Source organism: Lingula anatina, chromosome 1 (genome assembly GCF_051362555.1).
Source record: "Lingula anatina isolate TDL-2025a chromosome 1, LinAna3.0, whole genome shotgun sequence".
Lineage (NCBI taxonomy): Eukaryota > Metazoa > Brachiopoda > Lingulata > Lingulida > Lingulidae > Lingula > Lingula anatina.
The window spans coordinates 70372049-70398961 of NC_141767.1; the positions used below are offsets into that span (position 1 = coordinate 70372049).

Consider the following 26913-nt stretch of genomic DNA (forward strand, 5'->3'; position numbering starts at 1 on the left):
TGTTAACTAAGAAGTCTAGACAGAGCTGGGGATTCTAGTTTAACGGTTCTGCAATTATATATTTGCTTGCTTCAACTCATTAAAGTAGCTGCTATTTGGGACCATTTTGTCTGAAATATGGTCATGTAGACATCCCCAGAGCAGCAGGAGGCCGAACAGGTAAAATTGTTCACAGAGGTGTTACACAAACAAAAATGTTAAAAAGTGGGGTTTATGGCATTCCAGCATTTTTACTCCTATCGTAGTAGCCTTTCCCATTCAGCATTAATTGTCTTCTGCAGTATGAGAGAAGGCACCCTATTGGGAAATTGTGAATGTGACTTGAAAAAAGGAGGAATGGCACTTAATTTTTTTCATTAAGTTGAAGAAATTATGTGGTGATGGATAGCTGGTCTTGCAATTTATTTATGATATAACGTGAAGGTCAGAGAAGGTGATGAAGTAATGAAGAACCAAATGAATATCCAGGAAAGTTGCAAACAAAGAATTTTCAATGTTTAGAGGGGAGTTAATAATAATAATAATGATAATAATAATAATAATAATAATAATAATAATAATAATAAATACTACTACTTATAATAGTAATGAGGAGGAGGAAAGGGAGGAATTTGGCCATAATTTTGAAACTGAGAAGATACCCATAAGAAGATTTCCCGATTTTCAAAAGTTAGTTACTACAAGTACTTTTTATAGCATTTTATCATAGATGTCATGAATAAAGATAAGACTTTTTTCTTTAAATAAGCATTATAAAGCCACACACAGTGAGAAGAATCGTCTTGCAACTTTGGAAATGTCCTCAACTGATACTAGTTTTTATTTCTGTGTGTGCAGAAAGACGTGATAATTTAAGTTCACCATTTATTGTGTAACGGACAATGCATCGGTTCTGGCTGCTGAGGAAATCGTAGTTTGATGTTAGTAAACTGTTGTTGTATTCTATTGAGTTGGGTCAAACAAGTGCAAAACCAATACAAACCAACAATACATGCTTGATTATTTCACTACATGCAGATTTCTCTGATTTCACACAGATTGTCCCTCTAGTGGAATTTTATTGGAATCATATTTCTTTCTTCAAGGCCTAGCTTGTAAGTTGGATATACAAAGTGTCAGGTAAACTTAAATTCAAAGACCGCCCAAGGTTAAAACGACAAATCCTAGCATTTTTCAAAACAAAAGATTGAATGCCTGATTACATACAATATTAATAGTGTATTTGACATAAAAAATGTTTTCTCCTAGGGAATGATTTCATTTTTACCAACTACTAATAAAATGTTGAATATTTTTTGGTCTTTAGAAGGTACACCAAGTTGCAATGATTGTTCTGCATTTCCTCCATGCTGAGATAGACATTCAAATCATTTTGATTTTGTGTAGCAGTGGGAAACCCTAGCGTGATAAAATAACAAAATGCTGGTTACATTATAACTGAGCCTCCATGGGAAATTGAATCCTGTATATGTGAGCATTTTCATTGTAGCTACCATCATTAGCACTGGGGTAAATGGGAAAAGAATGCAGTTGAACGGGTCAGGAAGGTTTGAAGTCGACACCGCAGTAATTACTGTCCAAATGTACTGCTTAACCACTTCCGCTGTTGTCTGAAATCATCTTTCATCTCCATGCTCTACCTGCAGTGAGCGCAGCAGTCTACGTGGTGAGGCCGAGGCAAAGTTTCAATGATGCAATGGGGTGGTCCTTTCTTCCATGCTCAAACTACCTGAGAACCACTGTCATTCCTTTTTTTTTTTTTTTTGAAAAGACAATAATCATTCTGTATTCTTTGGATATTTGAATTGATTTCATTGGTCTAATTAATAATTGACCAAATGAAGTAAAAGGGAATACATGAGAAATTCTCTGATGATATCTGAGATAATGTGAGCTATCTGTTGACACTCCCTGGTTTACTAGTGCAAGGTAGACAAAATCAATTGCTCCAGGATAAGATTTGACTAGATTAATACCTCATATGATCTTCCTATCCAACCTGGATTTACTTTACTTCACTTTGATACTACAAAGTAATTGGCCTTACTTAACCTGCGTGTTTGTTTTGAGAAAATACAGGAACTTCTTGATGAGTACCAGAGGAGAGTGTAGATTGAATAACTTAACTAAAACTACAGACAGTCAGTACATTCTCTGTGGTAAGGACTATCATGTTAGAGATAATGCTGGTCATGCTGGGCTAGGGTCAACTTAACTGTTGTGTTAGCATACAAATTATTAATAGTAAAAAGGACAGTAGGCTCTTTGATCTTTTAAGGTACATCCAGTGCATTAGATTTGCAGCATTACTGCCTTTATTTTCAGAAAACTTTTTATATTTTATTACAATATCAAATGTATACAACAGAGGATATTAACATATTCAGGTTATGTTATATTGTCTACAATTATGACTCAATATTGGTACCTATCACTGGGAATGAAGTGTGCATAGATAGATAAGCCTGTTTGCCTTTTGTTTATGATTTTGTGGGGCATTATGGGAAGTCACACTTGCCAACTCATGCTGATTAATATAATATAATATAATATAATATAATATAATATAATATAATATAATATAATATAATATAATATACTCATCTGGAAATATATATATTTTTTCATTTTTGAAATATATATTTTTTGGTTGTAAAAATGAAACACAGTCCAATGTGGATAAAACATTGGAACAATTAATTGCACAATCCTATATTTTTATATTGGAAAATAATTGTACATAACTTTCATGATTAATGTTTGAAGTAAAGTGAGTTGTAACAGGTTGTGTTGAGATTATAATAACCATCAATATTAACAGCAGCACTGCAGGGACATGTTTCCTGTTTCTCAATCATCTCGAGGTTATTGACATTAACAACAGCATGCCTGTGGCCCCATGTCTTCACACCTCCATTGAACAATTCGCTCTAGTTTACCTGTTATTTCAATTTCCTCAGATGAAAACCTCTACCTCAGTGACCACACTCTGTTCATCAATACACTTTGTATTCCGCTATTAAGGCAACACATTAAGAGTATTTCCATAAGGCAGAGAGAAGATGTTTCCAAACACTGTGTTTACTCTCTCCATCTAACTTGCTTTTACTTCACAACATTGTAGCCTTGCTGGTAAATATTTGACTAGACTGTAGGATTTACTTTGAAAATAACTGGAGGGCGCTGAATTTGGGCAAACCATGCTGAGAAATATTTTATTAAGTCACAGAGTGCTTCCTTTAGTTAAAAGTCTATATACTGTTGAACCTTTGGTGTCATACATGCAGTTTAAATTTCGTTCTTCTGATGCAAAGGTTTTTATTTGGAATGCCATCAATTCATGTCAACCATCATTTTTAGCACTCACAGTATTTTCATTGCCTTGTTTGTTCAAGGAATTTGTTTTATGAGAGTAAAAGGGTCGACCACTCGTATCTTTCAGGGCAAGTTTCACTTTCCTTTATTTCTTTTGTGATGCGTAAGTCTCTCTCTCTCTCGCTCTCTCTCTCTCTCTCAAACACACACACACACACACACACACACAGTTTTGATCACATCCCACTGGTGGCATTTCTCTACAGTAAAATAAAAGTAAGCCTTTCAAGTTAAACTAAAACGATGTGGTCAACTTTGAGACTTTTTGTACCAATTCCAATTTGATTACCATCTATTGGAGACTGAGAGCAGATTATCACAAGTATTATACAGCCAGCTTTGTCTAATGGAACCTATTGTAAATGAAATGGCCAGCCACGTATGCATTTAGTCAAGAGAAATCCGATCGTCTCCAAAGGTATTTTGAAAGGCAATGTTTTTGTCTCGATTTCCTTTCACAGCGGTTAATTAAGACTTAATTAGTCAAGCCTAAAGGAAGGAGGAGAAAGGACTAAATACAACATTGAACAGTAACAAACAAGGACGTGGACATGTAATATGGAAACGCACTGCCGAAATTGTTTGGGGGAAATGACCGCGAAACAAACAAAAAGTGATTACCACAACGACAGCAATTGTCACGTGGATTAGGCGGCCTAATGGAGTGCACAATCCACGGATTGTTGCCGGGTGTAAATCTAGTTATTGTTGCCCTCCATGAGGCCGACTGGGAAAGGTTCCTCACCACACTCCGAACGGTGGGTCTAATTACTACATTTACCTGAGCTACTATACACATAAAACTGTTTGTTTGCATTTCAACCCCGCAAAGCCGACGAAGTCCCCCTGAGAAAGACACCAATAAGAATACCGTTATTTACACCTCGTCCTTGGGATTGCTCTTCGCATAATGCTCTGATTGAGAGTTACGTGATAACGTCTTCAGAAACCGATTATGTGTGGAGCTTAGGTGAGAAGTTCCACAGAGGGAAACCGACACGCCCCCTTTTCTCTCCAATCTCACAAATTTTTATAGTATTTTGATTTTGTTTGTTTTGCGGCAACTTTTGTTAAGAATCGTGAAATGTAACTAACTGCAGTAGTCCGTATGTGCTATAAACCCGATTTCCCAGCATCTTTCAGAGTTTAGTCTCTCGTATACTTGGATGAAATGTTGCAAGATTGAAATTTATAGTTTATTTTAACGCCGCATACAGCTTTTTTATAGACAAAAGTGCCGTCAGAGAACGTTATAAATGGGACATTGCCCCACTGCAATGATAAGTAGGTTCTGGTGCCGTGTATTTCAAGCGCAGTCTGAATTCCATTCACCGAACAGTTGCGTTTTACAATGTTTTTATATGAACCTTTTTTTTTCAGAAAAAATATTGGGGTGGAATCATTTCCTCTTGCTTTGTCTTTGTTATTTAGCATAGGTTTGGTGTAAATAGGTTTTGCTTTAAATATGTGCGTTAAACCCCGTGTGAGATGGAAGTATTGTCCTAACGAACGCCTGTGAGAACTAAGTAGATATTTGGCATATTTAATGCATTTATTTAGACTCGAAATATTAGTTTCAATCTAGAATCATAATTTTTGAAAAGAAAAAGAATAAAAAACACGAAAAACGATCTCAGATAGAAATACCAATTTCAGGAATCTAGACATCCGTTGGCACGTTGCTGAAAGATTCCCGGTGGTAAAGTCGAGATTGACATTTTCATTGAGGAAATGCTATCAGTTTTAGATGACACCATCGCCAAAGTCTACGATATGCAGAGGTTATGTTTACTCATTTTATATTGCTGGCATGTTAGAAAAGAGATACCTTCACGACATTGGCAAAATAAAAACGATGCCAAGTTCATTCATGTCATCGATGCCCTTTATAGCCTTTTTGCAGCGACGTCACACGGGACAGAAAGTGCCACAGTCCTTCGCAAAGGTATTATTACACTGTGTAATTTTTATTATTTTAACCTTCAGTTTCTCCGTGTCTAATTCAAAATGTGATAAGTGATAGCAATTATGAAAAGGTTGATACTCGAAGTTATTACAGGTCTCTTTTAACTTGTTGGTAGTTGCCTGATCGTGGATTGGTGAAGTTTTAAAGACTATTTACTCATTCATTTATTAAGCTTTATCACCTGAAGTGATATTGCTGTCAAATTATGACGTCATGTGTACAGGGTCTATAGGGTGTATGATTACGTGCCATATAGGCTTGCCACCCACGAGTTTTATGTGGAACGGTGGTCCAAAGCTAATGCAATCTATTCTAATTCAAGAACAATAATGTCTTGACGTCATTTTAAAGTCGCCGACATAATGAACTACGTGCCCCCCTTATCCCCCTTCTCCATTGAAAAAGAAAAAGAAACAGTAACACAGTGAAAAAAAAGTGCGCACACAAATATATCAAGGTCGGTGTCACGCCTCAGCGTGGTGATTCTTGTTCTTGTGTCAAATATGATCAGTTCAGTGTCTGTGTTGATACTCATTTCGGATGGTTGAGTTGGGTCCACATCCTTGATCGTGATGTGTTTAACTTGTCACTGAGATATATATCCATTGTTCTTAGGCAAAAAAAAAAAAAAGAACATTGGTGTTGATTGTGAAAAATATGAGACAATGACAAACGCTAAGGATGAATTGGTAAAATTTTGATTATCGTTTTAATATCAAGGGTTATTTCTTACACCAAGCGACTTTTTTATTTTACATTACTAATTAGTCAACAATTTACACAACTTTTTGCGAGTCCGTGGATTCTTAGTGTGCCCCCCCTCCCCCCTCCAGTCCCCACCTGTTCTCACCCCTTGCCTTGTCCATACTTGGCGGAAGTGTTGACTTTTGGTATGTATCTTTCCTGGCGAAAAATTTGAATTTTCCATCACTTAATGTTTTTTAAAGATCTGTTTATATGGGTTATATTTGGACATCCTGTTCTCCGTGCGTGTCCCTACGGAACGTGCTGTAACATTAGACTCTCGCCGGCAGTGGGGATCTAGAACAGAAAACGAAAAGAGAGAACAACCTGGCCTTATAAGGTCCTTGCAAGCTGATGCCATATACATGTATGTGCAGTTTTTCTAAATAAAAACAAAATAAGACTAGTTAAATAGAATAGTTCTACTTGTCATGATAGACCTGTCAACCGACCCATCGTTATTTTCTAATAGTTTAGATTAATTGATGTTAAGAAATGGCATGATTTGAGTTTGCATTGGCCTCTTCAAGTTTACCTATTTAATAAACTTCAAATATTCTTGATAGTCTTGAAATAATGCTATGGAACATGAATATATTTAGAATACTTGCAATTTCCCACCGACGGATTGAGGTAAAGATCGGATCTTTTTTGTCATCGGGGATATCTGTCAATATAACTAAATCTGCCTTGAAAATTGACTGTTGCCCTGAATCGCAGAATTAACAGAGTCGCTGCATTGAACCCATCTTATTATTTATTTCATTTACTGCCAGTCATTAACAATTTTTAAAAAATAAGCCGCTAGTGAACAAATAATTCATTATATACTCGAAGTCACACATTTCATCTCAATGAGCAGCTTTGCGTTCAGCGCGTGCGAACGCCGTCCACCTCCCAAAGAGAAGTTCGGCAATTGTTCATAAAATTCTCAAATCATTCCGCAGACTTCCTGTTCTTTGGCTTATCTGATAAATTCTTGTGAATAAGATTTACAACATTTCATTTATTCGTGACATTTTGACCTATACTATCCAGTGCGTTTGAAAGTACTCGAGAAAAACGTCAGTTGCAATCTTTAAAAAATATAGGCTACTTTTCGTCCCCGTAGTGAGGACATAACTTTATGAAATGTGGCATTTACTTCACCTAAGGTGTTTGATAGAATTTAATTGATAATTTTCCCATGTAAGAATTTATTTGCCGTTTTATTCAATTGTTGTCATTATCCAAAGAACTTGCAAAAATGATGTAACTAACCTACCGCTATTAACGTTTTCTTAGTTTCTGGGCACACAATTTGCGCATAAAATGAAAAGACCAAATTTTTATAAAAACAGGGAGAAGAATATTTTAAAGACCAGACATCTAAAGGTGCGATGAATATAGCAACAAGATAAGGTAACAATCGTTAGTACTAAGTGACTTGGAGTGAAAACGTTCTAATCCTAGCACGTCAACTATTTTAAGATAAGTTCCGTCAAGCGTTTTACATGATCCTTAAAGAATGCATTTTAGGTTGATTAATTCACAAGTCGGATGCGTGGAATTCGGCAAGTTGCGTGTTCTCTCTCCTCTCTTTCGATTGGTCTTTTATCAGTTTTATTGGTTCGTTTAATCGGGAGCGCGTTTACCGAAATCCCAAAACTAATTTCATGACCTTATCGTGTTGTTCTGTAGCAACCCAGCTTACCGTTTGGAAGATTGTTGTTGCTTGCTTTACAATCCAGAACTGATTTATTCGGTGGTTGTTGTGAATGGGTGTGCGAAATTGTTTGAGTTTGAGCTGAATTGATTGAGATGAAAAAGGTGGTCTACGTCTAGGTTGCGAGGTGAGTGAACTGAAGTCAGTTCATGTCAACAATCAGGTGCGGCGACAGAACAGCTCTCAAACTGCTCTCAAAATCAACGAAAATTAGATAATGTTCATTCATTAAAACAAAAAAGTTCCTGCGTAAATAATGATCAAAAGTTAAAGAAACACGAAGTTATCTTTCCCCACTATTTTTGGTTTGATCAATGTCTCTCTCTCTCTGAAACAACTGCTACAGACAACGCGGCTTCTTTTTTTAAGTTTCGACTTTTAACACAAGTTATAGCGTTTTATACAAGCATATTATTCTACTAATTGTTTTAGTTCGTAATGTGTACTTTTGAAAAGTTTAAGTCAAAAGGGAATGGTGAGTGATTGCAAAAGCTCGGTACACATTAAGCTTACGTAGACAAATTAATGAGCACGGGTCAGCGTCGTCACCTTGTGCCCTTTGAAAGTTTTACTTCTGTTGACCGTGGTATTACCTGCTTGAAATTTTTGATTACCTGTCTGAACTTAGGGACTTAGGGTTTTAATGCATTGTAACTGATTACTGTTTAAAAATCAATAAAAGAAACGGGGCATAAAACACGAATCGAGATCGGCAAGTCCGCGAACGCCAAAACAGCCGCCCACAGGAACGCAAGGCGATTGCGCATTATGCTGGCGCAAATTTAAATTAGTCTAAATATGTTCTTAAGGGGGGGAAAAATGCAAAATTTGCATGAGCAAAGAAGGTACCGAAAAAAAAAATGATTACTGAATAAGAGTATGGTATGACTTATTTATACTGAAAAATAATTGATGTCCTTTTCATCTCTTTTGCAGGCAGATAAAATGACGCGACAATAATTACTTCATAAGCTTTACATTAAAATAATTCTAGAAGACGTAGCATGGGGATTTTAATTGCAATGAATTCTGATTAGCCAGTGATTGGAGGCAAGACGCCCAGTTTTTCAAGAGAAAATGAATTTTGTAGCCTGCGAAACAAGAGGACAGGATAAAGGAATTTGTTGTTCTACGATCGCTCTAGAGGAGAGACCGCCAAAAATCTTTTTATATTTTAGCGCGAGTTGAATTCTTTTACTTTATACCCCGTGTCACACTCGCCATTCATGAAACTAAGATCATAGAATACCGCAACATGGCCCTTAAATTCTATTTATAGCATTCCAACTCGGCAACTTGATTTATTGAATGCGGAGTTGAGCATACATTATCGTGCAGTGCAAACAGTTATGCTAATTATTTACAATACGGCCATGTAAACAAATAGCCGATGAAAGCACCTTTTGAGCTTTATTTCAAATTTAGGTCCTTTGTCGTCCATGAAAGTCCTGTTTATTCGTGCATAAATACGTCCTGCCCTCTTGCTCTCTTTGAGACTTTGTGTACTTTGAGATATAGAAAGAATGCATCGGAATGTAGGTCGCCGGAGAACATGCTGGCACTAAAAAACTGTAAAATTCGATCCTGGTTACATATGTATGTAAAAAAAGTGTGCTGTAGTTGGTGTGTTTGATATGTCGGCAATTTTACAGTAGACCTCAATGGGTACATTCGTCTGTTTTGAATATGAGCATCAGAAGTAATGTTGACTTTTGTGGTGGGAGTGGGGGGGGGGGGGGGCTCCATAGAAACAATCCTAAAGGAATGAAGTACGAATCTCTATAAATTGCCATTGTGAGATTTCCTAAATCTTTTCTCAGCTTTGGATCTCCACTTGTTCTCAGTAGTGACGCAATATGAGTCAAATCTATCGTGTAGAATTTCATTTTGGGGCACCAGACAGGTTGCATACCAGCACAGGTCATTGTGAATGACAACAATCACAGCCGTCAGTCAAACGGCATGATTGGCAGGGTGGGCGGGACTTAAGCGCGACCACCCTTTTGTGTGCCTGGCATATAACCGAGACATTGGTCGGCAAGCACTCGAAGAAGTAACACCAACAGAATCTGTATTCCGACCAGTCAATCACAAACTCACTGAATCTACCTCACATCGACTGAACTACAACTTTTGCGACCCACAAGGAACATCACCAAGTTATTTTCATTCGGACGATTCACTTATCAAGCAAAATGGAAGAGGAATTGCTGTGTTGTGAGAGTGGCGTTGAGACATTCGAAAATATCAAGCGGGCTTATGAAGATCCAGTTTTGTTAAAAGACAACCGAGTGCTAGAAACTTTACTGAGAACTGAGGAAAGATATTTACCTTCTGCTTCATACTTTAAATGCGTACAGACAGACATTAAGCCATTCATGAGAAAAATGGTTGCAACGTGGATGCTTGAGGTATGACCTATCAACAAGTGGAGTGCATTGAATATTTTTATGTATCGCATTTAAAAGTAAAAAAGAAATATTTCTACCTCGAATTGGCGATTTTTATAAAATACACCTGTTAGCCTATGGATTTGTGAATACGACATACTTTAATTTAAACCTCTAAATTGAAAATTGACATTTTTTCTAAAATATCCTATTTGAAGGCGCTAGTCGGAGTGCGCCACAAAATGGCGTGTCGGGAAGAGGGTCATCTACTTTAAATCTCCCATTTGACACTTTCTCGATTTTTAATTTATATTTTTAGTTATAAAATAATTAGAAGTGAGAAAGGGGTTTATAAAAACGTTACTTTCATATATGTACATGATTGTAGCGATTTGATGTTGAATTTTTATTTCCGTGGAATTTCGTCACTAGGAGCCACTTGGAAATGGGTTCCGACTTAATGCCTTGAAGCTAAAAAGATAGCAGTCGTAGGGTTCCAGGTGTTCTCTTTTCCTTTCTTAATGTTCTTCAAGATGCTGTCGTTTGAAAATTGGACATTAATGTGGATGTTATGGTATTTTTGACGAATTTATTAATCGATAAATGCAAGGCTTCAGTGGTGGGAACGCGTTTTCTCGAGATTTCCAAAGGGGGTGTTTTCAGCAATCTTGTAAAAAAGTAATTAAAATGTTTCAAATTGTATTTAAATTGCACTGGTAATTAAGTGCAGTCATGGGTCAATGCAATTTTCTCATATTTGTAAAGATTTGACTTTTTGTGCAATTTCTATGAATATTATCTGAAGCTCGTCGGCTCAAAGTCGGCACCGGAAAAAGGCATTACCTTGTAACACAGGAAGTCGACAGTTAAAATTCTAGAGACAGTCGCGCTTCCCGCGTTTAGAATCGTTAAATTTAATAACTCTAACACTGATGCGCGATTATTAGAACGATTATTTGCATTAAAATCAATTTTTCATCATTTTTTTGCAAATATCTGCAGAAGTTGCGTTTTGCACGCGGGTGCTGGAATTTGATGACGCAGACAGGTGGCTAGCTATGCATGGCTGGCCAGGACGACTGACTCGTAATGCAGGAGGCAATTGTTGAAATTTTCATATTTCATTTTTGGATTTTTTTTAGGTTTGCGAGGAACAGAAGTGTGAAGAGGAAGTCTTTCCATTATCCATGAACTACTTGGACAGATTCTTATCCATAGTGAACACAAGGAAAAACAGACTACAGTTGCTGGGAGCTGCATGCATGTTTCTGGCATCAAAGTTAAAAGAAACAATTCCACTGACTGCAGAAAAAATTGTTATCTACACAGACAATTCCATATCCTATCAAGAACTTCTGGTACATATAATTTCATACTGATATTTGTGTGATGTTCATGCTAGATTAACCATCAGAGTTGTACCGAGTGCTGTGTGGGTATCGAACCCATAACAATGGGTGCTTGAAAAGTGAGATTTACAGTCCATGAAAATCTGTGGGAAAGTTTTATTGGGATCCAAACTTGTAAAATCCAAATTGAATGTAGATTGTTGTTATGCACTTCCCCTTGCTCACAACTGTCTGAGTCACAAGACGCAGACGGCGATGGGGAAAGGGAGGGGGGGATGAAAATTATCCAGCCGTTTAATATACATTAAAAAGATCAAGGAGTACATCTCTAGCCAAACCAACAATTTTGGCATAAGTAGTCCATGCTTTGTTTGTAAACTATTTACAGGAAAATCTCTTGTATTCATTTTCACCAGGTAATTCTGATTAACAGTAGCCAATTTCTGGAACTAGCTCTTATCAGATGGAAAAAGTATCATTTTTCTTTTGATTATTGTAAATGTATCAGTTTTACCACCATTATAATGTTAATGTCGGAGTCTCCCAAAAACTGTGTGGACTTATCTGAGAAAGTATTTTATAGCTGTTCCACCTTGAAATTTTCATAAATTATCACATAAAACCCATCAGTGGGAGTCTCTAGGACCCGGGGCATGGGCCCTATCAAGTTGCATGTTTTAGGAATTTAAAACACTTGCGATCTCCAGAGTGGAGTCCTGTGGGAAAGTGATAGCTGTGTTTATGTTAGATTATCATAGCTCACACACTTGGTGACCTGTTGGTGTTAATAATTAAATAGCAACTTAATTACTCAGATTATGAGCAGCAAATCAGTTCAGAACCTTGGCATGTGGACATAATGTTATTATCAGTTTTTGACAAGAAGTGTCAAAAAATGAAGTTGATGTTTAGTGTTTGCTTTTTTATTTTGTAGGACTTGGAATTGTTAGTATTACAGAAACTAAAATGGGACTTGTCGGCTGTCACCCCACATGATTTCTTGGAACAAATTTTAAGTCGACTACCAATTGACAGAGAAAAAGCTACGGTGATGAAGCGACATGCTCAGACGTTCATTGCTTTGTGTGCCACAGGTAAGACAGGAATGTCGCTTATTTTTATGTGCTACGATTGCGTGGTGTGAACTTAGAGAACAGCTAGTCATGTGAATGGAGACCAGGCTGTCTACAGGGATTGGTGGGATGTGAATATCGTCTGTGTGAACATTTTTCTCGAGGCTGATAAGCCACTGTTTGGCTTGACCTAAAGGCTATCTTGCATGTTATCTGTGTTAGTGATGCCAGGTAAACATGCAGTATAAAGGAATGTTTATATCCTGACAACAGCCATTTAATAATACAGGATCAGAGGTAGCACTACTTTGTCTGTATCTGGGTGCCAAGGCCCTGCCCCCAGGGGTGGCTGAACAGAGCAGGGGGCACCTGCTGCATACTTTTCTATTAAGGGTTGAATCTGGTAAGTTGGTGGTAGGGCTGTTTCAAAGACCAAAAGTGTACTTTTTATGTAAGACCAGCAGTGCACAGTGCGCGGGGCACAGTACGCGGGGCTAAATGGCCTCTTTTCATCAGCTTTGATTGGTGGTCTACCTTGCTTAGAAGTTATGAATGGGAAAACAGGATTCCTAATGTGATGCCTTAGTTTGCTAAATTTCATTTCTTTACAACTGCACTGGAAGGGTATGATAACTTCTTTAAAGAATGGCCAAGTGAGTGCTGAATAGAACAGACTATTTGATTTAATTAAATTTCACTGACCCTGAAGTTGTGTTATTTTGGGGGGTTGAAGGGTTCTGGTATGTTCTTTGCATAGGCTAATTTGTGGCATGAGGGAATGCCTCATTTGCAAAAGAAAAGCTTTCTGGGGGTTATATACGATACCACAATCAGGAGTTACAAGGTACATATTCAAATGTGCACTTAGTATAAACTGTGCATTACAAAGCTGGTTGGTCACATTGAAGAAACCTGTGTGTTTGTGGATACACAAAAGCCAGAATTAACTTCTGAATGGAGAAAATTAAAAAGGATTGAAAAAATTCAGGAACAAGTGTACGCTGTAGGTTAAGTGAATGAAAATGATTACAGTGAAATTTGAGTGGCACAAGTATTGTGAGGCCTGCGGTGAAAGAATTCTGTATTTTTCTAGCGGTGCACTTTATTGCTTTTCTCTTAGATATTTGTAGACAAAACATAGTATTCAGAGTAGGGAACGGGGCACCCATTCACAAGCTACGCTTACCGTGCTTTGAACTTGTGCTTTTAATAAGCAGTCTAGCTATGTAGAATGCACTGACTGAGGGTTTAGTGGCCTCAAAAGAGAAATGTTGTTGCACTTGAAAGTCTAAGATGCTGGTCACTGATAACCTTACTGGCTTAAAACACGTGAACACTTCCTTCTTTGTCTTCTTAAAACTTGGCTTCTTAATGGTTAAAGTGAAAGATGGATTAGGAGTGTGTGCAAACTTTTTTCCTTTGTTAAACTGGAAGCCCAAATTATACTTCTAGAAACTTGTAGGCTTGCATACTCACAGAACAACCCGTGGGGGTTTATTATCATTCCTAAACCATTGTAGAACCTGTGTCCTTTTACAGTGTTTAAGAAATACTATCTCCGCGTGGTTACTGTCTGGTGTTGTTCATTCATGTTGGTAACAATACCTTTGTTTACTGCTCCCCTAGCGCTGTGTCACCATGTCAGCACATCGCTATTAGAATAAAAAATCTATGTTGTGACTGGGTTGTTTAACGGAACTTGAGAAGGGTGAAGAGTCAACGAATCCAGTTGCCATTGGAATGCTGGAACTTATCTTGTGTGTGCTGCCATCTAGAGGTGAAACTTCTGCCACCCTGCCGTCTGCGTTATCTGTTACTGTAAATCAGATTAACAGAAGGAAATGAAGCTCATATGCACACTACCACTTGTTGCTAAGCGGCATGCAGAGAATGCTAAATGGTAGTAGGATGTCATTTCACAGTAAGTGTAGCAGGCTCTGTCAGAAAGCTGTAAGGAAACATTAATTCATGGCGGATGCTGAAATGAGCTGATTCAGTATAAGTAAAGGAAGAAAAAAAATGGTAGGCTTCTTCAGCGCCTTAATTTTTTACATCGGAAGAGGAAGATGGCGTAACACGACCTGTGGCCTATGAAGGTTCTGCGTTTTGTTATCTCCAGTAAATACACAGTGTGTGACTATCTTAGTACAAAGAAACCTGGTTGTAACAGATGTTAGAACTCCAGAGGTGGCCTATGGCAGCTGCAGGGAGTCAGCAGCTGGGATCTTCCTATTGTTTATCAACAGCCATGTCATTACACAGTGCGAGTATTCAGCTCCCTCAGCCTAGCCTAATGAGGGGCACGTGCCTACAGATAAACTGTCATGCAAAGGTACTACCCTGAGTTCTGTGCCCACGGAACCATGCGACAGATGTTTCTAACCTTTTTGTCACAGCTTACTTCTTGAAATAGTTTTCTTTTCTTTGTTGCGTTGTATTATACAATTTCAACTGTAGAAAAGCATACCAGAGTGGTGCGGGGCACCCAGGCTTGAACTCCCTCAAGGACGAGAGAACGTCCAGAATGAGATTATGTTAGAACTGTACATTTATGATTTGGATACTTAGATATATAGATAATATTTATGAGAGTTTACAAGATGTACTTCATATGCTCCATCGGCACTTCTTTACCCCGTGAAGCATGGTGCGCGAGGAGACCATTGTGGCCCCCTTTCACTTCATTGCCCCGGCTATTGAGAGATCAAGTCCTGTAACGTTATCACCTCTTTCATAGGAAAGAAAATGTGAATTAAAAATAAACACGGAAAACAAGTGGTTTTGTGTTGGTGCGGTAGGTTGGTCCAGAATAGTCGGCCACAGAGAAGGGGGTCTATCCTCATGAGTAGTGTGGTAGGTCTGAAGAAATTAGCACTGAAAACAGAAGCAAGCTGCCTCAGAAAACTTGGCTAGGCAGATGATTTTTTTTCCTATTTAGAAAATAAATGTGTTTATTTTAGTACATTTCCCTTATCTCCAGTCGGCCACGGTTGGTAACCATGAATAGTTGCTGCTAACCCGAGCTGTGTACAAGCATGCTGTTGACTTGTCCGCAAGCGGAAATCATTTTTTCCAGTAGCGGCAGGTGATGGTCACGGCTGAAAGGAGCTGCAGTCATAGGAAGGCTTTTTACCAGACTGATAGCTTGAAATATGTGCTGGCTGCATCCACACCGCATTGTGAAAAGACATTAGAATGTAAAATGAAATGTGTTTTTAAAGAGATTAAGTTAATTGTTAAAGTGTAGTGTTTGGGCACGGCCTCTAACCTGGACTTGATTATAGTGGGGACTCCTTCACCTAGTGCACCTGCCGCCCGAGGAATGTTAACGCCCTGCATTGCGCAGATTTATAGGAGCATGTTAAGAGGTTTCCTTTGACAGTATAGAATTGGAAGGGGCCTGGCTGGCGTGAGATGACACTAGAAGTGTGCCCCTATTGTATGAGGCCCCCATCTTATAGTATCTCTTTTAAGCAACAGGTAGGCACTGAGAAATGGATGTCCATTAGCAGGAAATAGAGAAACATGTTCCTGTCTTAAAAATGCACACTCAGGCTCTTGTAGTCTAGACTTCAAATTTCTGTGGAATTTAATATGTATAGTAGGTTGTTATGTGAAAGACATTTTAAATGAACAGTTAAGACAAAATTCAAATACACCCATGTAAATTGGAAATGGCATTTTAAGCTCTATGGTTTCACTTATTAGCACCCTTAGTGGAGAGGTGTTGGTCTTTTTGACTATGCTGGGGATTAATGTATGTGTATAAAGAATTTGAGCTTTGCATGATGATTTGAGTAAAAAGTGTATTGTTAGGTTTGGGGCAAGAGGGGGATTAGAAGCCAGCGGCACTATTAAGTTGACTGACTTATAACAGACATGGTGTGGACAATTGAGACTTCTTAATCCAAAAGTAAACTCTTCTTATTATCAAATGCTCTGACATAGAAGACTTCACTATGAACTATCTGTACACTCAGTTTACACCTTGAGTTGATTGATAATAAAAGTGCATTTATTATTTCAGACTTCAAGTTTGCGATGTATCCCCCCTCTATGATCGCTGCAGGCAGCGTGGGTGCGGCGGCACATGGGTTGTTGGGGCCAGGGTGGGCAGACCAGGCTGACCTGATGGAACAGCTACAGAGAATCACAGGCATTGATGCTGTAAGTAATGGATTCTTGGTATCTTACACAGTTACTGTGATATTGTAAACAGACCTATTGTAATAATAGACCCATCCCCCATAAGTAGACTAGCACACTTTGAGGATGTAGACTAAAAGTTATTGTGCTCCTTTGTTTTTAGTTAATTGTGTCAAATAATGTGAAGTGCTTTGATCCAGTCAGAAAAAATTGGAGCTAATTTGACACTGGTAAAGTGTAGAAGTCATGGTCTAGAGCATTGGGTGATATTTTGGGCCAATTATCAGGCGTGGGAAAGAATGTGCAACTGCTCTGTATGTTGATGTCGCAACAAGTGAGGGGTGAGTGGAAGAATGAAAGGGGACATTTTGTGATTGATTGGAAGACAATTTAAAATCTGGGTTGAAAAATTCCGGCACCTTCTTCACGCTGCCCCGAACAAAGACCAGCAATGTGAGTGTAACCTTAACAGTAGTGCTCCACGTCTACATTATCCCCTCTCCTGGTTTTATACATTGTACACGATGCCCAGAACACTGGATTATCATGACTTTGGTATGAGTCATCACAGCAAAGGGGCTGTTACCAAACATAACAGCCCCTTTTGAGGATTGGGAGAGCATTTTCTGAGGCAGTATCCATGCGGTGTAACTATGAAAAATGGAGCAGTAGGAAGTTGGTCACTGATACTTCCGCAGTGTATTAATGCCATGTCTAACTGGATGATTGAAAGTGAGACTGCAGGACCACTCTCCGCTGAAATACCAGCACATGTTAAGTTGGCACACCTGACACCTAGGGATGACCACGAGTCAATTTCACTTAAAATATCAGGGAATTTGGTTTTAGAAAGAACAGGCTTGAGGTGAAATGTATTCAGAACCCAAACAGTTTTTTTATTTGGTTTCAAAAAATTCACTGCATATTTATATTCATGGGTGGCCAGACTTCAATGGAGAACTGTCTATCTCAATTTTGACTGTGATATGGGTTGGATTTGAGAAGCAAGCTAGCGGCACTTTTGAACTTGATCTGCTGCAATGGCAATACATCCTCTCTGCTTAGAATGTTTGCACAAACTACCAGCTTGCTGGATAAGCTGTGGTGCTTAAAGAATTGATTATTTCCAAATTAAGACTAGTTGCTTTAAGCATTACCTCTGAAAATATAGAAGTTTGTATCAGAAACCTTGATAAGCACTGCTCACCTCTACGCCCCTTTACAATACGGTATTGGCAACAAAGTCTCTGTAGAATGGAGCATAAAAAGTGACTAGTTTATACACTATTTGGTAACATTTTGGCTTTGTGTTACTATGTACCCCCACCCAGTGTAAACACCAGACTATGGAAGAAATGATGTGAAAAGAAAGCTGCAGCTCCTGGGCTCCAGAACCTGCTAACAGATGGTGAAATTCTTAAGATTTCCCCTCCAAGCTATAGCTTGCCCATGAGGTCTGATTTCCCCTGCTCAAAAATTTCCAGACTTCAAATGAAGATGTGTTGGGTTTTTATTTCGAGGTTCTTGCACCAAACACCACCAGTGATGTGAAAGTAAACTTCCAAGTCGTGAGAACAGCCACCTCAAAGTGTGTTCATCTGTTGAACCCTACTTATCAGGCCACCTAGCAGGAGGCTGGCCGGCTACAAACTGAAACAGTCACTTAAATGTGCAGTCTGGAGAAAGAACTTTCTTTCCTCTTGCTTAGGGGGGAACATGCAAGCAAGTATGTTTAAGAAGTGGTTTTTAATGTTGTTATCTTTCTTTTCTTTACAGGACTGCCTAAGAGCGTGCCAAGAACAGATCGAGCAAGCATTGTCAACCAATTTACCACAGCAGGCAGATAGCCCTTCTAAGCGTGAAACCACCAGTAGCCCGACGTCCAAGGAGCATCCTACAACTCCTACAGATGTCCGTCACATCGAAGCTTATCATTGAACTGTAGCAGCAGATTCGCCATCCTGCAGTGAGTCATCTGTCCAAGCTAGACTAGCTACACAGCAAGCTTAAATATAAAGATCTGACGGTGACGGGCCATCCTGCACGAGACAAGCCACCGACAGTGGGATTGGTTGACCTGTTACCTCAGTCATACTACAATGTCTTTCCAATATGGGTCTTATTGTTATTATAATAATAGTAATTATTATTATTATTATTACTGCAACTCGTTGTCTCAGAACTGTACCTTAGACGGGACTGCTCAATCCAAGCCTTCTTACTGCCTCAGAATCGTTAACTCCAGCAGAACTTGCTGCCTGTATTTGTAGGACTCAAAAACCATGTGATAAAGACTTCTTGCAAGTGTTAGTGCTACACTGCCGTAGGCTAGGGACACTGGCAGTCTACCAAATGAGACAATGCATTATTGTTATGATTTCATACAGGAGTCTGGAGGTTCTAGCCCTGTGGAACCCATTTTTTTGAATGTGAGCACACACCTATATGTATTTATGTATGTAACAAGTCTCTTTTTATGTTTCTTTTTTTTTTCTGGGGGTTTGTCCCCTCCTAAATACCAGCATGATCCGATTGTACAATCATTAATATACTTGGAACATGCTAGTATTGATTAAAATACAGGATTTTGTTTTTTTATTCCCAAATGTTTGCATCGGATCAGCAGCATGGGAATCTGAATGATAGGCTTCTGGCAGAGTTGCAGTGTTGGACAGGTGCCCATGCTGCTGATGTGCTGTGACTTTATATTGCCAAAAATATTGGGCCCTCTTCAGTGTGGACTGGGGTGTGCCACCCCCGGAGATTTCCAAAATGTGATATGGTGCACCGCCCGGTAGACACTGCAGGGGGCTGCATGTAGATAGAAGCCTGCTTGGGTTACTTTTTATTAAGTTAATGAAAATAATTCAATGGATAGGGAAATAGAAAGTATGTGTTAATCTGTGCCATCCTATGCAGTCTTGTGGTGATCTGCAGTTACCAATCAACAAACGGTTAACTATGGATGTAAAGATTGCTCTTGTATCTTTAGTTGAGTAGTTGATATTGCAAGATTTCTTAGCAATTTGGCACTACTTTGACCAGAGGACATTGTGTCCAGCGTGTTGGTCATGTTATACCCTTGTGTTCATCCATCATGTGTCCAGCTAGTACATGGAGAGTGGAGAGAGTTTGTAGACCCAGAGTATGAGTGCTAATTCTGGGTACAATTATTAATTTTTTTTTTTCAAGGATTATAATTCTTGATATCCTCATTATTGAGGTTATTTGTTAAAATTGACAAAAATGTCTTCCATTGGTGTTACTTGAATTTCATCATTAATCTAGAAGAGAATTATGTCATCAAATGAAACAACTTTGATATTTTGTTTACAAAAAATGTCTGAATTGTGAACTTGTAGTTCACGTGAATGTGTATCTTCAAATATACTTACAATTACATTTCCAGTTATTGAATAACTGATTTTAGGTGAATTTTTCCACAAATGCCTACTTATTATCAGAAATGAGCTTTGGATTGAATTCCTTTAACTTCAAACAACTCCAATCTAAATTGAGGCCAATAGTTTACTGACACAAAATATAACCAGAATAAACTTAAGATCAGAATGGAGCTAGGCAGTAAGGCAAACTGAAGTTAAACGTCTTTGCTCTTAAACTTGCCATTATGTCAGTTTCTGTTTTAGTAGGCATTTGAAGTAACCATTGTTTATGTTACCCACTTCTTTGCTTTGTGTGAAGGCTAGATATCTTCATTATTTTTGGGTTTATGTTTCTGCCTGGTGTCTGTGCACAGGACTTTAGTAATTGTGTGCTGTGAAAAAATTTCTAGTCTGTTTGCTAGCAGGTGAAAGAAAGGTATAGATCCTGCAGGGGGTGGAGGGGGAGGGGGGGACATGTTGTTGCTGGTAAATAACAAAGGTGGTAGACATCATTTGTAGCCAGTGGCTTTCACCTGCTAGCAGCCCTGTAATTCCTTCTGGCGTGTTCTTTCCTTGTGCTGAATAAGATCATCGATGACATTGACAGGGGAGGGGTGGGGGGACATTTTCTTAATTTGTCCAACAAGAACCACCTGAGGTTTTGTAATGTTAAAATGTCCAAAAAGTCTTCCAGGGAGCAAGATGGGTGAAGTACTCATTAAAAGTGTTGACAGTGACAGGTTGAGTGAAACAGCACTCCAGTCTTTAGAACTGAGTAAAGCTGGATGTGTGTACAAGATAATGCAAGAGTTATGGAGTTTACTCGATGTTTAAATTTAGCTGATGTTAAGTCTTTCAGGAAAGATGGATATGCAAACAGATTGTCCATAACTTGTTAGAAGAAAGGGTTCTGTCTTTGGTGTGCACAAAAAGGTATACCTCAGCTTACTAGCTGTCGTAATGAATGTGGTTTAAGCAAATGTGAGTGAAATTTTCCATTGTTAAAATGGAAGGTATGTTATGTAAATAACGGGAAAGAAATGAAATAAAATTTTTGAAGAAATAAAAAGAAATGTTTTTTTTTTCTCTTTAAAACTTGTCCTTATGAAGAAGTTTTTCTCTTGGTTGGGGTTCTTAGCTGGAATCCAAATTCTAGATTTACACAAAAAACATTGATGTTTATTTTGATGGAGTGAAGTCCATCCTGGTAACTGTGTGGTCAAGATATTCTGAGGACAGAGAGGGCAAGTTACGGTGATCGGCCACAGGAAGTCACGTTAACTACACGTTGCATGCTTACAGAGGTGTGGAGAAAGATGACTTTTTCAACCTGCCCTGTAAAAAAAATATATAAAAATTTGGTTGATATTAGCGAGACAACGCTAAAACCATATCAGAATTTTTTTTATCAAGTGAATTTTTGGATTTCAAATCAATGTCATTATTTGGGGGAGTTTGTTTAGACCATGTCATGATGTTGGGAAAGAGTGATGTAAAATGGGATGAAATTGTCAAGAGTTGATGCAAATTGTTAGTAAGCTGTAATACCAAGCTCTAAATTGGCAAAGGATAATAAATAAATGGTGGATCTTCAAATATTGTGGCATCAAATACCCCTTTGTTAAAAGCTTTTTTATTTTAGTTTGTTGGGTGAAAACATTCTGCTCCTTCAAAAATATTGAATAAAAACAAACAGAAAATTGTTAATTCTAGAAAATATGAACAAATGTACATCTTCAATAAATTTGATGAAGCATTAGAAAAGATGACTGTCATGGAGTGCCCAGGCCTGGAACCAATTTCCCCTCAGAGGAAGAGGTCTTCGTGTGCTATAATCAATGCATTAAAACATTTTCTGAATGAACTCCTTCATTCCCTCTATGGGAAAAGAGTCACAAGATAATCCCCACTTCCTATACATTACTCCTCCGCATGCTAAGAGAGCCATACTCGGGGAAGGCAGCAGCCATGTGGAAAGCCAGCCACACATTCCTTCAGTTAATTGACCATAAGAGAAATATTAATAAAATTCAATATCCACTTGAGGAGCAGTGATGTGTGATTCCCTTAAACCAATGAGTTCTAACAGACATCAACAAAAATAGACTAAATATTTCTTTCAGAAATGGTCCAAGATGAGAAATATTTGTTTTTTGTCCAGGTAAATAGGATAAATAAATACCATGCCCTTGTATTTCTAATTTTAACTACTTAGAAAAAGGCAAAATAATTGCCTAGATTCACATGATGCAAAAATGACCGATATGACTTTATAGAGAACATTTGATCTTTGCATCCTTCATGACTTATAAAATAGGTGTGAATCGAAGAATAAATTAGGGTGAATATTTTCAGAAGTCATTCCAAAACATAACCAAAGGACAAATGTACCACAAGACCATCAAACTATGAAAACAAGTATAGTTGAGATTCATCAAATTTATCTCCCAGTTATTCTCACATAAATTTATGTCGGAGGCATCATTTGAATTCATCTTGTTAAAAGATTCATCATATTAATGCCAATGAATATCTTGTCCTCTTGGACAACAGTCAAAACAACTCTGGCGTCCGAAAAGCAGTTCAATTTAAAATCCTTGTTATGAGAAGTTTTTAAAATTTGGCACCATTATGTGATGAAGCAAGAAAAATATCAATATTAAGATTTTTTAAAAATAATTTTTTCTGCAAATATTTTTGATTAAAAAAAATTCATTTTCAACAAAGATGCGGATTAACCAAGAACCAAGACACCTGCTTATGATCACCAAGTCAACTATCACAATAAATTTATCTTCTTGATGAACAGTAAAAACGATGACCATATGATAAACTTGTAAAGTACTTAGGGTGAGCCTTTCAGAAGATGGACTGTGCTGCACCCATCCCAGACATGCCATTTCAAGGATGCAGAGACTACAGTACTTTATGCGTCTTTTTCAGGACTGGATTTTACTTATTTCCTTATTTATTTCATGCACACGATTATACTTTATTATTTATCTAGCATGTAAGTAATACTTCCGAAGCATGTCCCAGAAATATTTTTTATATCATTGCATTGCATATTATCAATGGCACATGCCATATCATAAGCTACAAAAATAAATTTGTACTTTATTTGCTATCGTCTATAAACTTGATCAACATACATTTCACCAATAAAAATACAGAAGTCAAAATTTGGGATCATTCTGTTATTAGGAACAGTTAAGCTTGGCAGAAATGTGAACAGTAACACATAATTAGGTTAGATACTGCAGCTTGCGCAAGTTACTTGTAGATTTCCCAACAGTCATTGTGTCATCGTGCTCCCAGAGGGAGGCAACCTCGCAATTCCATATAATCAGGAAATTGCTTAAGTGTAGGTGTCTATTATAGTCCCCACCTGACCACAAGAATGAACAGAATGCAGTCAAACTGCACACACACTGGTACAAAATGAAAGTAGGAAAGATGCGGCAGTCACACGACTCAAGTCATTATAGACTGCTAACTGATAACAATACAGCTTGTACCCAAACTAATGTGGCAATCATTGTGCAAAACTTGTTTTATACACTAGTTCTGTGACAGACTTCAAAAATAGTTTGAAAACACCCTTTTTTTCTATACATCTCTTTATTATTATCATTTTTATTTTTTACAAAGATGCAAAACGGAAGGAAAAATCACCAAGATCAAACCCTGTAATAGTAGCAAGAGATGGTTTCATGCATTTCCATTAATTGTTCAATGGATAAATGTGCACCACAGAAAAGTGACACTGTGGGAAAGAATAAAGAAACAACTTACAAAATTCCTTTAGAGGTTAAAAAGTCAAAGTAATCAACATTGTGGTAATAAAAATTCTACGGCACTTTTGTTGTCATGCAACCTATATGCTACAAGATTTGAGGGAAGATGAGGGGTAGTAGCACGGCAATATCTGTGACCCCAGGGCTGGTGCAGCATGGGAAATACCCCATAATTATGTTAAAAAACACATAAATGACAGAGAGTCAATGAGTTATACTTTATTTTTTGGAAAATTCCTTCTTGCTTAGTCATGTTAAAGGATGGAGGTACCACTCACTTTTATTTTGTTCATTGACTCCCACAAGCAGACAATGCCCAAACAAATGTCATTTATAAAGATGATCGTAAAAAAAAAAAAAAAAAAAAAAAAAAAAAAATACACACACACACTACATCGTTCCGATTGCAGAAAGTCTCTACATACCTGTTCTTCTCCCACACCAAGTTTTTTTTCAAAAAGATCCGTTCTAGAAATAATTCTATCGCCATTCATGAAGAGGACATAGTTATCCTTCACATAAAATTTGATCATATATGAGTTGCCATTTATCATTTATCATCCTTTATCAATGCTTCATTAATCTGAATTGTTCTTTAGCAAAAATATGAGCAAATATGAAGATATTTTCTGAAAGATAAATCATTGTGGAATGAAATAAAAAAAAAAAAGGAATAATGTAATTTAATTCATATCATAAATTAAATTTCTCACTTATAGCTGGTCTGATTTCTTTCAGAGGGCTCTTTACTGAGAAATAAAAATGAACATAAACTCATATGCTTCACCTGAACTTCCATCAAATTAAGATATAATGATATATACCATAATGTGCAGACTTCTAAACATTGTACAATAAATACTATCATTACATCCAAAGGACTACCTGTAGCATGTGGAATACATCATCACCATACTTTGAAAAAAGATTAATTAACCAATCATCACAAATGATGGTCTTTATCAGGCAGAGGATGTAATTGACTGCTGCAGAGAAACCTTTTCAAGTGGCAATAATGTGAAAATTCAAGTCAAATAATTTGGTGCAATAATGATACCTTGGAACAAAAGAGCACAGTAAAAAGGCTACTTAGTTAGGATCACTCCCAGTTGATGTGCTAATGAAGACCTGAAACACTCTCCTCCTCCCTATTCACAACGTCAAAAAGGGTTGATTACTGAAAAACTTTTCCCCAAAATTATATATAATTCTAAACTGGCCAGTTATGGTGAGAGTGACTGCCACTTTGCACTAATTCCAGTATTTAGTATCTTGGCTAAAAGTACTTGAAACTGAGACAGTTAAATCACAACTTGTAATCCTACATTGATCCAACATTAAGTTGGGAAAGTCTTAAAGATTCAAGCAGGTTGACATTGTAACAACTGCCCAGTCAGAGATTGCCTGCAGTTCCAACATTACACGACTTGGAAGGTTGTGCAATATTCATTAAAGCCCAACCCACAAAAAAAAAAAAAAAAAAAAAAAAAAAAAAAAAAAAAAAAAAAAAAAAAAAAATTCAACAGTAAAAGGTTTCTCTGTACAAATTTATTTATTTCTTTTTTTTTTTTTTTAAGAAACCTGGCAATAAAGATTAAAAGCAGCAACTCAGAGTTCACCTTGTCAAAAATTATTTGAAAATGTACTTTTACAATGGGAGGTCTATTAGCCTTGGACTTAAGCCTGTTAAAAAAATCGCAATAAAAACAAATTTTTACTCGGATTCTCAAATGAAGAGATAAGTTGTCACACCAAGTTTGTGTGCTTGCATGCTCAACTATGAGGCAAATGTTTGAAGAAGTGTTAAAATATGCTGCTCTTCTCTTCCCTTTACAAGATAGCTCTCTGTGTGTGATACATCTGGCTCTCAATTATGATTTCATGAACTTTCATAAAAGTTTATGTCTTCCTTCTCCTGCCTTGCCTCCTTCTGGGCCTTGTATAATGAGAGCTGGAGGACGACATACCTGCGTAACAAACACAGGTAAATGACATAAAAGGTGTGCGAATTGCCCTAGTTCACTGCTCTCTCTCACCTCAGGCACTTATTACCTAATCTACAGACTTCATTCTGATACAGGCATAAATCATAGCAATAAAAGACTGGGAGAGAAACATTGCTGAAATGGGTTGGTTTATTTGTTTTTTATTTTGATGGAACTTCCGGGTGACCTTACAGAAGTTTCTCACGACAGGTTTATTTCAGGGCTTGTATCAATGTACAACATTACATGTTCTGATTTATTGTATTATGATAGAAAAAATGTAACACAATAAACAGTATAAACAAACAAAAACTGAACCGAATTTACCTCTGGACTTTTTCAATCTACAGCTTTATCAATTGTATAAATCATAAAGAAAAAAGAAAAAAAACTGCGTAACTGTTTCAAAGGAGCATTTCACTAATAAAAATGACCTGTTTTAACAAAGATGTTCATTTTAATTTTCTCAAGGATCTTTCATCAGGTCCCAAATTCTTCTCAGTAAATGATACACGGACAGGGCAAGTTTTTAAAATTAAATTTGGGCATTCCTTGCACCCAGTGTCTGAGAGGGGTCAGCAGAACAGGGTAATGGAATAAAAAATGTGACCCTGATCAAATGGGGTGTGGCCAGAGAGGTCAGCCAGGGGTTAGCCAGAGGTCAGCCAGGGGTCGGGGATGTATGGAAAAGATTTGGAAATTTGGAAGTTATGTACATGCGTCTCTTTACATGAATGAAAATATTCAGTTGGCAATTTGGGGAGGGGGGGGGGCAATTTGAGGAAAGAGGGGGAGAAGGGTGCATGCCTGTGCTCATGACAATTAAGCATGTTGCACCCTTTTCAAATAATCGAATATCCAAGCCATAAAAAACTGCACTTTAACACAAAGAGGAAATGAAAGGAATGCATGTAGCCACTCCATCCACTCAAAGAAAATGAAGACAAACGTGATCCATTTCAACCTTGGTCCAACTTTCTTAGAATTGGAAAGAATTACA

General features: G+C 37.6%; 1 protein-coding gene and 1 long non-coding RNA gene across 3 annotated transcripts; one reads left to right on the forward strand and one right to left on the reverse strand.

Moving 5' to 3' along the window:
• Positions 1 to 5100: 5100 nt before the first annotated feature.
• On the reverse strand, positions 5101 to 14510 carry LOC106173893 (uncharacterized). The gene is made up of 3 exons (XR_001239547.2): positions 14208 to 14510; positions 6192 to 6382; positions 5101 to 5951 (listed from the first exon to the last, which is right to left on the reverse strand). It is a non-coding gene; the product is annotated as an uncharacterized LOC106173893 (long non-coding RNA).
• On the forward strand, positions 9798 to 21204 carry LOC106173892 (G1/S-specific cyclin-D2). Of its 2 annotated transcripts, XR_015331052.1 has the most exons (6): positions 9798 to 10201; positions 11323 to 11538; positions 12464 to 12623; positions 16630 to 16769; positions 18525 to 20544; positions 20675 to 21204. XR_015331052.1 is itself a non-coding variant. In XM_013555218.2 (5 exons), the coding sequence occupies exons 1-5, from the start codon at positions 9986 to 9988 to the stop codon at positions 18684 to 18686; spliced, it is 894 nt and encodes a 297-aa protein (XP_013410672.1). In that variant the 5' UTR covers positions 9798 to 9985; the 3' UTR covers positions 18687 to 21204. The 2 variants fall into 2 exon arrangements, 1 of the variants encoding a protein (XP_013410672.1); XM_013555218.2 differs by having other exon boundaries at positions 18525 to 21204.
• Positions 21205 to 26913: the final 5709 nt, after the last annotated feature.